The sequence below is a fragment of the Patagioenas fasciata genome, chromosome 1 (assembly GCF_037038585.1).
Source record: "Patagioenas fasciata isolate bPatFas1 chromosome 1, bPatFas1.hap1, whole genome shotgun sequence".
NCBI classification, from domain to species: Eukaryota; Metazoa; Chordata; class Aves; order Columbiformes; family Columbidae; genus Patagioenas; species Patagioenas fasciata.
Window position 1 is genome coordinate 25,230,358 of NC_092520.1, and position 13,129 is coordinate 25,243,486.

The window sequence follows — 13,129 nt, forward strand, 5'->3', positions numbered from 1 at the left end:
TAGCAATTTAACATGTTTCTTGAAAGTGAGTCTATTTACAATAAGATTTTGAAGGAGAGTGGTCATGTATTATTTCGCATTTCATTTCTAGTGCTTAGCAGCATATAAAATTTCTAAATGCTCACAAAATATACATAAGAAAATACTGTCAGATTTTCTAGAACCTCTTTTGGCCAGGTTTTCCATTGAATAATTTTCAAAATATTGCAAAATATTTTATTTTAAATTAGTGCTTTGTGGGATTTTCATAGAAATAGAAATACTGAAAACTCGTATAAACTGTTTTAGATAAACTACAATAGTGAGCAAGGAGAGAGTCTTGGGTTATAAGAAAATAAGGTAACATTTTGAAATTCCCAATTATTGAGTTGAGGTTGTGACCACTTCTTAATTTTATTTCTTGAAGAGAGTTTATGTATTGTTCCAAATATTTACTCCTCTGTTTCTCAGAAACAGATATTAAGACAACAGTGCAGGCTTTACAACTAAGTCACAACAAGCTTAGACACTGAGTAAGGGGATGAATGCCACGAGCAGCCTGTCCATCTCGAAGCACCTGTGTGGTGCCTGTGTTGGGCAGCTCACACATGGGCTGTGACAGTAACATCTGGAGGTGTCTTCTTTTCCCTGGGTATAGAGGAAGGGAAGGGAAATCACACCCCTAACTTAGGCAGCTTGTTTAATTGTGTAGAGCAAGAGGGAACGAATGGTTAGAAAGATATTTTCATAGATCACATTCTTTCTTTACAAAAAGCAGATTGTGTCCACATACAATTTCTTGACTTCTGAGCTCCCACCTGGATGGGAGCAGCTTTCATTCCAGTTCCCTGTGAAAGTCAATGCCTGTAGCTCGTCAGCTACCTCGAGCTGTGAGTTGGTGCAGGAGAGCTGGATCCCAGCTCCAGACAGAGCCCTTGTGCTCATGACAGCAGCTGGCGCTTGGCACTAGAGCCATCTCCTGGCTTCAGAAACACCTGTTTGAGTAGTCTCATCTGACCAGTTCTATCAGAATTTTGTTTCATTATTATTATTATTAACTTAACCAGTATAAAACAATGGAAGCTGTGCCTGGTAACCTGACCAAAACAGTTGTTCTTTCATCAATACTCTGAATTTCTTTTTGTGTTTTAGTAGCAGTAACAAAAATGCCACCAGTTAAGACTATTGATAAGCTACTTAAGTGGAAAAGATAAACATACTCTCTACAGGAATCAAATATATACTTCTGTGAGATGTTTTATCCTGTAAATACCTGTTTGTGTGGCACTGTTTGCAGAAATAGGTTCATGCTGTGTAACAGTATTGTTGCCTAAATGATACACTGGATTTTCAAATGAAGGCCCCTTTAAGACAAATGTGGCAAGGCCAGTGGCCTGAACAGCTTGACAGAGTCTGTGTGAGTTTATGTCTAATGTGAAATTGAAACTGTGACCTCCCATGAAACACCAACTTGAAGGCCATTGTGGCTCTTGCTGCCAAAAATACACATTTTGTTCTGTATTTTCCTATTCTAGGATTCCCACTGAATGTTTTATGTCTCCTGCCCCATTTAATTCAGCATTTTGACAGCCCGAATCAGTTTTGTAAAGACATAGCCGAAAGGATTGCTCAGGTACCGAAGTTATTTACTGTTTTGTACATGCTCAAACCCTGTAAATGCATTGCTTTGTTCTTAATATGTTTTGATATTTATATTTAATTAGGTTTGTTTGGAGGAGAAGAACCCCAAGCTATCAAATCTTGCGCATGTCATGACCCTTTATAAAACACACAGCTATACAAGGGACTGTGCTACCTGGGTAAATGTGGTTTGCCGTTATCTTCATGAAGCATTTGCTGATATTACTTTGAGTATGGTTACTTATTTGGCTGAGGTAAGTTTTCAGAAACTTTTTACTGTTTTAACTCTTCTGTTGCCTAATGACCCGAAGAGCTGAAGTCTGCCTGCAGATTACTAGGGGCTTTCTGTAGCTGTTATTTACAATTAAGAGTAAAAAGCAGAAATTAGGAGAAAGGGAATCACTGTAAGAAATCAATATTTAACACTGAAACAAAACCAGCAGAGGTGTGCAGGGCTGATACATCTTAAAGCAGCTTCTCTCATCAGCCAGTGCAATTTTTCACAATGAAAGAGAAAGTGGACAACATTTATTTAGGTGCCACTGAGGAAAATAAGAGGAGGGGTTTAGGTATATAAATAAGATATCATCTGTAATATAAGGATCTGGTTGTCGACAGAAATTTGTATGCATTCCTCTAACAATGAATGGGATCATCTTGCTGCCCAGATTTTCCTCTGCGCTTATTGCTTGCTCCTAACATTTCTCACCAATGGATTACTGAGTTGTTGCAGTGTTGTTACTGAGGATCCAAGGCTCAGTTTGTCTCTTCAGCTTAGGCCATTTGATCTTCTGCCTCCTGTGTCACATCAGTATCAGGACAGCATTTTCTTGTAGAGCTCTCGGATTCCCCTGCTGCAGTGAGATTCCTTCAGCCTCCTCTCTCATCCAGGGAGAAGGCAGTTCTGTATTCATGATGCAAACTCACTAACTTCTTTAAAGCAGCTCTGCTTTTTAGAGTGGATTCATTCTCTCCTCTGATAAAGGATCTTCAAAAACTCCACAGGCATCTCTGATAGTGGCTATCCACAGATTTTCAAGAGTCTGCATGGCCAGGCTGTGCTCCCACACTCCATCAGACTTGGCCCTTCTACCTGAAACTGCATTTCCTCACCTTGCACATGGAGGCTCTACATGAACAATCATATCAGATCTTAACTGATGGAGAAAGCCAAGACTCCCCTGTAGCAGACTGAAACAGAACCTTGAAGTTTTTCACTGTCTTTGCAAACTGAAAGACTGAAGAACTATTAGCTCTTCGAACAAAACAACTCTGAATCTTCAGGGTCAATTGTCTCCCTCATAGCAGAAACTTGTACTCCTGATAAACAAATCCTGTAAAGACTGAGGTTTAAACTCTTTCTTCTTTGCTTTCCCAGCCTTGGAAAAGTGTTTTCCCCTCTGTTTTCCCCTCAGTGCTCTACATACAGTTACTAGTGCTGCAGCACCTCCACAAAGGCCATTGCACATGATCACACTCACCTCAAAACAGGCTTAGACGTGCATATGGAGACTTTCTTTTTGCACTTTCCCCTTGCTGTCAGTTGGCACCACACTACTATATTAACAGCAAGTCAGACAAGTTTTTGACCATAATTAAGGCACATTCCTGAGATAGCACCATCATTGCAGGATGACAGACTAGTGAGCATGACTTCCTTTCTCTGTATTTACATTGACTGCAGTTCTGTTGAGTCATGTCTAGGGAATATTTGTATGGGCATAGGGTAGCAGCCAGTCTGGAAGAGGATCAAGAGACAAGAAACCATCTTATTAGGCCCACTGTGGCCATGAAAAAGTTTCTTCCTGCATTCAGAGTATGTTTCCCCTTTCCTTTTTAGTTAATCCCCAGACCAGGATGAACAATGCATTCCTCTCTCCTATAAATTGACTGTGGGATATACCCTCAATAGGTAAAGCCAACTGGGTTAAGAGCCTCACTGGGCAATCTGCAGTTGAATGTTATAGCCATTGGTGACAGAGCAAGCTTTAACAATCCTGGCTCAGTCTCCGGTGCTTGGGCCTGGCGGAGATTGTGAGACATGCAGCACTTAAGAATAACAAAGGAAAGCTGTGTTGCAACACACCCAGGTATACCTTCAGAACAGGACTTTACCACAAGTTATGAGAACAAATGCTCTCAGCAGAAGATAAAAGCTTCAATTATTGCCATTCGGATAAAAATTTGCATTTAACCTGTGTGATGGCAGCTAATTGCTTGTCAGCTAGGGGTATGATTGTGGCATAAAAAGAAGATATTTCAGCTGTGTTCTCATCTAAACCTTACAGTGACAAGCAGTGCTTCTTACTCAGTTGTACATATTACAGATCCATCCATAAAAAATGATCATATCTTCTAGAAGAGTACTTGGATATCTCAGTCTACAGATAAGGAAAAATCACTATTTAATAGTGCGGTAGAACTTTGAACCTCTGCTACTAAAATCAGCATACAAACACGTTGCTGAAAGCTTACTTTCATTTTATGTTACATTTTTGCATATTAGTTTTTTAAAAACAGCCTTGTACCATGAGAGCACAATCATTCTAGAAGCCTATCTGAATTGACATGGGTCACATGCTAAGCTAGTGATTCATTAAGTGCAGGGTCATGCTTGGACTTAAATAGCTAATCCTATTAATACAGAAGAAGTGACAAGAAACCGCATAGTGCATAGTAATGTGCTCATGGTGGATGTTTCCTCCACCTCCCTGTTAGATAGAGGACTGCTTCTGAGAGAAGCATGAGCATTCATAACCTGTTCAAAACCAAGGAATCACTAGAGATTAAAACATCTGTGTTGCAACGGGAAGCATGTCCTAGATCAGCACTGTCCCTATCAGGCATGGCTTGTGAAATGCCTCCTTTATTTCCTCAGCTGACACAGAAAACATTTGTTTGGCTGACTTACATACCCTAAGAGCTGAGTATCTCTTCTCACCTGCTGCCAGATTTGGAGGGGCAAAGGGAACTGTGTCCTGCGGTAGCCCCTCAGCAGCCACGGCAGCCGCAGCAGCCAGCCCAGGCAGCCTGGGAGGAGCAGCCTCTGATCTCCTCCTGCTTCTGGGTTAGGTGCCGCTTCAGGAAAGGCACACATGTTGATAACCAAGTGTGGATCCCTAAACCCAGGTAAGACCCAGATAGTTGCTACATATTAACAACAGAGGAATCCACAGTTCTTCAAAACACTTCATACAGACCAGAATTTAAAAAATAGTATTCTGAGAACAGCTATGATTTCCTCTTACAAATACAGTGGAAACTCTTTGTCCTGCAACTCAGTGATCCAAATGATGTGTTACCACAACTCCATCTTGCTGCTGTTTTTGTTACTTCTGGCAGCAAAAGAATTCTTACTGTGCTAAATCCATTTTAAAGTTGCTGTTCTTTTTTTAAACTGAAATACCCTTTCTTGTTACAAACTCATGATGTACACACTTGGACTATCAACCAGCATGTGTACACAACTGAACAACTGAAAACTGGCTGAGTCAAAATTATTTACCGTTTAAGGGTCAAGAGCTGTTTAAGTCAAAGGCTTCTGTTGACAACAAATTTCTACAAGCTGGAATGAAAATTAGAAGCTTTCAGAGATAAAGTTCCTAGAAAAGCTTGCTATCCAGCAGTAGAGACCAAATTCCCATTGTTTCCTAGGAATTCCTTTTTATATCACAAACACAATTATCTGATGCAGTAGCCTCTATCAGAGAACAAAGTATTTCTTTCTCTCATCCAGATAGTTTCTTCTAATCCTTTATTTCTACACTGAAATAGAATACTGGCTGATGTGCTGGACCATATAAACTATTTTCAAGGAAGAAATCAAACCTTCCACTACAAAATCCTAATAGAAGGCAAGAAAAAGTCTATAACCCTGCAGTGAAGGATTGCAAAGCATGTTTTATCATCGCTCAATAAAGGTATCCAAGGGCTGAAGCAGATTACCCTGCAGTACCTTTAATTTAAAAATTCTTGCTGTCTTTGTGTAGAAGAATAGATAAAGCACAGTGAGATCCATCTATTGTGCTGTTAGTGGAATTCGCCTGCTTTGTTTTATGAACCACTAATTACTGCTCACTTTTACTGATGAAAGAATTCAGAAGATATTTGGCAGGATGAGACAGGTGTGTGTTCTACCTGATCATTCCAGTTTGGCTGGCATGAAACGTTCTCATTGGATAAAAAGAGGAATCTTGTCATTCAGGCCAGCAAGGTCATCTAATAAATTACTAGACTCCTTTCTGATGGAAGACTTGAGGCAGCATAGAGTTTTTATAAGTAATTGTTTTCTAGATCCTAATATCTCTAGTAACCAGTGTTAGAAGAATGTTTTTGTCAGCCTGAATTGAAGGGCAGAGTCCATTCTTGAGCCTCTGGTAACCTCCAGCAATAACATTTGATTGCCTCTGAAATCTGTGGTGTGGAACAGTACCTGTCACCAATGAAAGAACGCGCTACCTTCCAAGAAATATTCAGCTGAGATATTTCACACACATGTGCAAACACATCATGTCAGTCTGTACACCTGCTAAATTACTGTCATGTATGCATATGAGCACAGTTGCATTTCCAAGGTTCACTGTTGTATTCTGGGATCTACGCTCAGGTGTTCCAAAATTTTGGGATTTAGATCAAGCCTTTCTTTGTATCACCCTCTACAGTAAGAGAGCCCAGGGACTCCATCTCCTCCTTAACAGAAAATGTTTTCTTGGCAGTTACAACCAGTGAGCACTGGCAGCAAAGTGTATTTGGATAAATATATCTTGATGTCTGAATAGTAGTTTTGTTTCTTCAGTATGTTTTCTTTTTTCTCACTGACTTTCAGCAAAGGTAGAAATAAGAAAATACTCCCCTGTTTTTATTGGATGTGCTTCCCCAATTACACTGGAAATTTTATGTGCCAGTTTACTTAACTGCTGAATATGTTTTCTGGATAAGTTAGGGCAGACGTGTAAAATGAATGTTTCATTATCAAAACAGGCTAGCATTTGGCTTCCTACTTAAAGCTCTCTTATTTCACACTTGTATTATTATCACTTGTAAAATGGTTGTAAAATGGCATTGCAAAATCAGTGAGTGAAGAGAATTAGTAGTATAAATGGTATTCATGAAACTAGTACCTTTTTGCAGAAGAAGAAGAGTCTCCAAATTTAGTTATTTTCACTTTTTTTTTTTAAACAGCTACTAGAAAAGGGCCTTCCTAGTATGCAACAGTCCCTCTTACAGATGATCTACAGTCTTCTTAGTTATATGGACCTGTCAGCTATTCCTGTGAAACAGTTTAACATGGAAGTGCTAAAAACCATTGAAAAATATGTACAGGTAAATACTCTATCTTCTTTATATTAAAACAGGAACTTAGCAGTATTTGCTGTCATAAGTTGATTTTCTTTATAAGAATTTGAGACATGATTAGCAGGGAGGACTGCGACTGTCCAGTGTCGTATCTAGTGTATAAACATCCTGATGCCCCATAGACTGCATGTCCCCAGATGAAGGCCCAGCTGTGCATTCACTGTGTGGGAAATTTTAGGCTGCAGCTACACTGCATCAGGAGCAAGCTTAATACCAGGCAGAGCCTGACTCACCAGTCGTTTTAAGTATTAGCATGAGAGAGATGTGCATAATCACTTCCCTTCAGAGAATTCTGCACCTAATTCTTGGCAAATTGAAAATACATATTTCTGCTAGGAATTCATAGCTGTTAAGAGCCTATGTCAAGTCAGCTTTTCTGTTAAATGGGGATTCTGAGGTGGCCCTTACGTTTGTTCATACAAACTAAGGCACTCAGGTACGAGATTTTAAATCCTGTGCAAAGTTGGCCTTGCACTCAGGTCTGCCAGGTTAAAGGCCAGTTCCCTGACAACGGCACCTTGGGCACGTCTTGGTCTCTGCTGTTGTAATTATTCTGCAAGTACGTACCTTGTCACTGGCCAAGAGAGAGAAAGAATAGTAATATTCCAATTACATGTTTTTATTTTGTGGCAAAAAAAATGACCGTAAAAATGTAAATAATCTTGAATGTGTGTGAGTTTTTCTTTCCACTTGCTGATTAAATATACCTATTTTTTAGAGCATTCACTGGAGAGAAGCCTTGAATATCCTGAAGTTGGTAGTTTCTCGTTCTGCCAGTTTAGTTTTACCATCCTATCAACACAGTGATCTTTCCAAAATGGAAATACATCGAGTGTGGAACAGTGCCTCCAAGGAGCTACCGGGGAAGACATTAGAGTTTCATTTTGATATTTCAGAGGTATTATTTGGAATTCTGCTACTTAACACCTTAATTCTGTTATCTGATAATTCTAAAACATGTGTTGCAGCTCCTTAAGAAAGCTGAAAAATTAGGAAATAAAGGAAAATTACCAAACTGAAAGTCTATTAAATTCTTTTTAATTCACAGTGACATATTTAATGACCCATGCTGGAGGGCTCTTTCTGGATTTTTACTAGATTTTTTTTCTTGTGAAGGACTTCTGACTGAACTCTTTTGTAGCAGCCTTTATCCTGCTAGCCCTCTATACCTTTTAATTTTATAAAACGGAATGGTCCTATTGACTTTATTGGGCAACTCTGTTTATAGTTATGAACCCGCAGAACTGTTTTCAGCATTATAGACCATATAGATAATGGGACTACAAGGTTAAAAGGAAAAATGAACATAAAAAAGGCATCTTGCACCATTTGTATAAAGAGTTTCTTCTTGCTGTTTCATGTAGATATAGTTCTAGAAAATGCTGAGCATCCTACTGTCAATCCAATAAAGGATTTTAAAGATTGTTTGAACATGGCTAGAGTGTTCAGCACTCTTAAGAAAAACCCATTAAAAAGCATGTGCAAGAAATATGGATTTGAAATAAATTTCATAACCTTCTCGGCCTTTTTGCTCCGTCTTATGTTAGAAACTAGCTTGAAAGTTGCTTAGGCTACTAGATATTCATGAACATAAGCACTAGCTACTAGTATGGCAATTGTTACTGAGACGTTCACAGTGGAAAATAAGGTACATGCCAAATGACGTGAAACTGGGTGCTCTCCTTGTTGTGACACTGTGTATGATCTTTAGAGTAATCTTTTCCTGCAACTGAAGCAATATGCCCCATTATAATTTCATCCTGGAGCATAATACTAATGGATAATTACTCTCTATTTAAGACTCCAATTATTGGGAGACGGTATGATGAGCTGCAAAGTTCTTCTGGACGAGATGGTAAACCCAGGACAATGGCTGTCACCCGAAGCACTTCGTCAACCTCATCGGGATCTAACTCCAACGTCCTTGTTCCTGTGAGCTGGAAGAGACCCCAGTACTCTCAGGTAAACTCCATCTAAGAGCCCACGATTCATTAACAAGTTGTCCTGGGAGCAGCTGAATTAACGCTGCAGAGGTGGCCCCTGTGCCCCGCACAGTGCTCCTGGCTGGCCAGGCACAGCATCCCACTGCATGAGCTGAATGTCTTCCTTGGACTGAAATGGATTGACTGGTGTCTGTCTTCTGTCCTGCCAGTGTTTGTCTTTCAACCTGTATGAAATGCATCTCTGTAAGACCTCTAAGTCTAGGTCAGATTTAGCTACGAATTACAGGTGAGTTCAGATATTAGCAAGGTGAGCAGATAGACAGCACATGCAACTTTCAAAGTGTTGTTTTCTTGGGAAGTCAGGTAAAGATAGTTCTTCAGAACAATCTTCCTGAAAGTGATATTTGATTACCTTATTGATTTGGGTTATTTGCCAGTTAAAATAAAACCAAACTGAATAAATATATTTATTACCTTTTTTTGAAATATAGCAATTATATAACAGTGACTCAGGCCTAATTCTGAAAAAAATAATTATGTATGCATTTTATTTTAAACTTCTGAACTATCCTTTTGAAGTGATGCACATGATCCCGTGTTTCGTTATTATGCTAAATAGAATTAATAGGATAATTTTAAAATAATAAACACCAAAATCATTAACAGCTATTTTTATGTTTCATTGTATGCATAGCTGCTCTGAAAGGAGCCCTTTGAGCACTTAATGACTAATTCTTTGCTTGGTAATTAAAAATTGTTAATGGATGTTTCTAGCCACTGGGAGAATGAGTGGTTAAAAAAATGCTCACTTATGAAATGTCTTGTTTTCTAGAAACGTACAAAGGAAAAGCTGGTGCATGTCCTTTCGCTGTGTGGTCAGGAAGTTGGGCTGAGTAAAAACCCTTCAGTAAGTAGCCTTGTATTGACCATTTCTTTGTTTCATTGTGTCCTAGGCTTCAAAAGTGAAGAACTTTGTTTCCCAGAGTTGCTGATCTGATTTGCATAGTTTCCTCTCGCATTACTATCATTGTTATTTGTACTGGCCCACACTGTATTTCTCAGCGTATAGACCAGTGAGTGAATGGCCCTCGCACTTAAAGATGATGTACTTAGAGACCAACTTACGTTTTTGCTGTGAGAGATCTGTCATGCTATAGGCTTTGCTTATGCCAGCTCACTGGGTAGACAGTAATGACCTCTGCTATAACCAATCTAGAGCCTTTATGAAGAAAAAGATTAAATTATAGAAATAAAACCGGGGAGAAGGGATCCTGATTTTTCCATTAGATAGTAGTTCTAATGTTACTCTTTAAAAATTAATATTATCTGGTGCCAGAAAATGGGCAATAGAACATCCAGGGTAGGATATAATTATTTCTAGTAGGAAAGGAAACGTTATAGCTCGTTGTATTTAATCATGTTGACATATTTTTGAACATCATTTTCAACTAGAGATTTTTTTTTAATGAACTTTCTATCTCATCCCCTTGACGGTATTTTCTTTGCTAAGTTCTCTGAATTTTGTTCCTGTAACATATACAAACATCCAGGCAACATCAATCTGCAGCCATTAGGAGGTAGCTGTAATATTCTTGGACATGTTCCTGCAGTCTGAAGTTGTTTCTTTGTACAAGTTTAATCTGAAGGCACCTGTCCAACATAAATAATAAAGAGTGTTCTAAAAATACTCAGTGAAGGAATTAGGTGTGTACTGGAAATACAGTCTTCCAAATAACCAATTAGAGCTTTTAGGAAGAAACAACCAGAGGGAACAGCTTGTTACAAGAGAAATCTTTTGAATTGTAGGTAATTTTTTCTTCCTGTGGTGATTTGGATCTGATTGAGCACCAGACGAGCTTGGTGTCTTCAGAGGACGGAGCAAGGGAGCAGGAGAACATGGATGATTCAAACAGTGAACAACAATTCAGAGTCTTTAGAGACTTTGATTTCCTAGATGTTGAGCTGGAAGATGGGGAGGTACAGTATATTTTCTTTGAAACAGCTTTTTCTTTCTACTAAACAATATACTCTTCTTGTAACATGAAACTTTAACTGTATAACTATAAACTTATTTTTGAGCTCAGATTATTTATAATGTTCACTTAGTGTTTATTTCAGTAGCATAACAGTAAGAGGCTACCACACCCTTCCTTTTTGAATCTACTTTAGGAAACACTGCAAAGCTGTTACTGGAAGATAAAGCCTCTGTTCTGGTATCTTTTCAGTGAATTTACTTTTAAGTGAATTTATTTTAAATACAATTTTTAAAGGTCTAACTTGTTAACAAAAATATATTTACTGGTTAAAACCTCATAAAAGGAAACTGTTACAAATCTGTTGGTTCGTGAGTAACCCTCCAAAACATGAATTCTGGCCCTCGGGCTGTTGTTCGTCCTGCAACTGCTGATGAAATCACTAACGCTCAGAGAGATGTACCTTCCACTCTGCTTAGGTGTCCGTGATTTCATCATTTTGTACAGGAGCTAAACAGAACCCTGAGGGCCCGGATCAAGTCTTGGCAGGTGAAACGTGTCAGCTCACCTTGAGCTGAAACTGCTGAAGGGAAAAAGTTGAAGAACTGCTGATTTTTGGTGGGCCACACCCTTTAACCTTGTTTATATCAAACTTGGAGTATTTATTTCCATTTGGGTGGGAAGGGCCAAAAATTAATACCCGTTACCAAACAAGTCTAACAATTCTGTTGCTGTTTAAAAGTCCAGAAATTCTTAACTCTTTTGAGTTAACAGTTTAATAAATTTTCTTGTCATAGTCAGGACTTGATTTTAACAGGAATTCTCTCAGACATTGCTCTTAGCCCAGAGAGGAGCATGTGTACAAGAAGAAATAATCAGTTTTCTCCCTAGTTGAATTGCAATAGTAAAATAATTTTAAGGTAAACACACCCCTCAGGTGTGAACTCATGTGCATCTGATATTTTTGTTTTCCCCAATGAGGAGAAAGGAAGAAGCAATGGAAAGAGATGTTTCAGAGTCCTTATTTTCCAAGTTAAGAATCTCTGTATAAAAAGATAGTAAATTTGGCTCACGGTTGCCCATGACTTCGCTAAAAAGAACCAAAAAAGAGGGAGTTGGCATGAATGGTTGAAAATACTTCAGCCAGATATTATGAAGGAGCTTTAATATGCCAAACAGTGATAAAACAGGAATGTTTGTCACAAAGTATATTTGGGCTGCAATCATTTCTATGTCTTAAATGCTTTCAAGACTTGGGAGTGCAATTTTGATTAAATACCACATGATAAATTTTCGTCCAGTGAAACTCAGGAATTTCTTCTTTCTCTTCACGAGTTAAAACCATATACAGATACTATATAATTGTACAGAACAATTCCTATCAAAATGAATTTACCTTCATGGACTGTGACCGTGCGAAGATTTGTTTGATACATGTGGCTAACTTCAAGACTGAGGCCTAAATTAATCGATACAGTAATTGTCTTAAGTCAGTCATGAAACAGATACTAAACTTCTCTAGTTTTACCTCAAGTAAAATGAAAAAATGTGGTGTCTTACTTAATACAGTTTTTAAATTGCCATGGATCTGAGACCCTACATTCCAAGGTTTAGTCCAGGCTGACTTAGTACTGTTTTAAATAAATAGATACCTCAGCCAAATTGAAACTTGGTGTCAGAAGCTACAGCTCTAATAATGGAGTTGAAACTGTATCATTTATGTGAGATCAAAATCGGATTTATTCATAATCATGAATAAAACAGTGTTAGAAAACTTAAGCTAGGCAGGGCACAAATAGTCTTTCCAAAAAACCTTATAATTTGAACAGGCCAGTGATGCTTGTATCATCCCTGGACTACAAGATGTACTGGTTTGAAATTTCATAAAAATATGAAAACAAGTAATGGTTATTTTCAAACTTAAAACATAGGTGGAAGAGTTAAAGTTTCTGTGATAATATTAGTTGCAATTGCAGGCAAATGTTTTTCTATTATGTCTTTGATACAGTAATTTTACATAGATTCTTTCTATTTGTTTTTCTATCTGTTATATCTGCTACCCAGGAACTTCAGGTAAGAATGCTACTTGAACTCAGATGTGCCAGCATATGTTATGCCTTCTTGCAAATTTGTAGTGTAGAATAACATGGTAGTTTTGTTGTTGCCCCTCTTCAGTGTGTGCGTGGGTGGGTGGCTGTGCGTGTGCTTGCACTTCTGGCAGGTGCTTCATTTTTTGTC

General features: G+C 38.4%; 1 protein-coding gene across 2 annotated transcripts in view; it reads left to right on the forward strand.

Moving 5' to 3' along the window:
* Positions 1-13,129, forward strand: part of FRY (FRY microtubule binding protein) — a 186,051-nt gene that overhangs the window by 143,297 nt on the left and 29,625 nt on the right. For both annotated transcript variants that reach the window (XM_071804672.1, XM_065829999.2), the window contains 7 exons: positions 1,515-1,612; positions 1,704-1,874; positions 6,802-6,942; positions 7,694-7,873; positions 8,776-8,937; positions 9,751-9,825; positions 10,725-10,895. In XM_071804672.1, the coding sequence (XP_071660773.1) occupies positions 1,515-1,612; positions 1,704-1,874; positions 6,802-6,942; positions 7,694-7,873; positions 8,776-8,937; positions 9,751-9,825; positions 10,725-10,895 (998 nt within the window). The remainder of the gene's footprint in view (positions 1-1,514; positions 1,613-1,703; positions 1,875-6,801; positions 6,943-7,693; positions 7,874-8,775; positions 8,938-9,750; positions 9,826-10,724; positions 10,896-13,129) is intronic.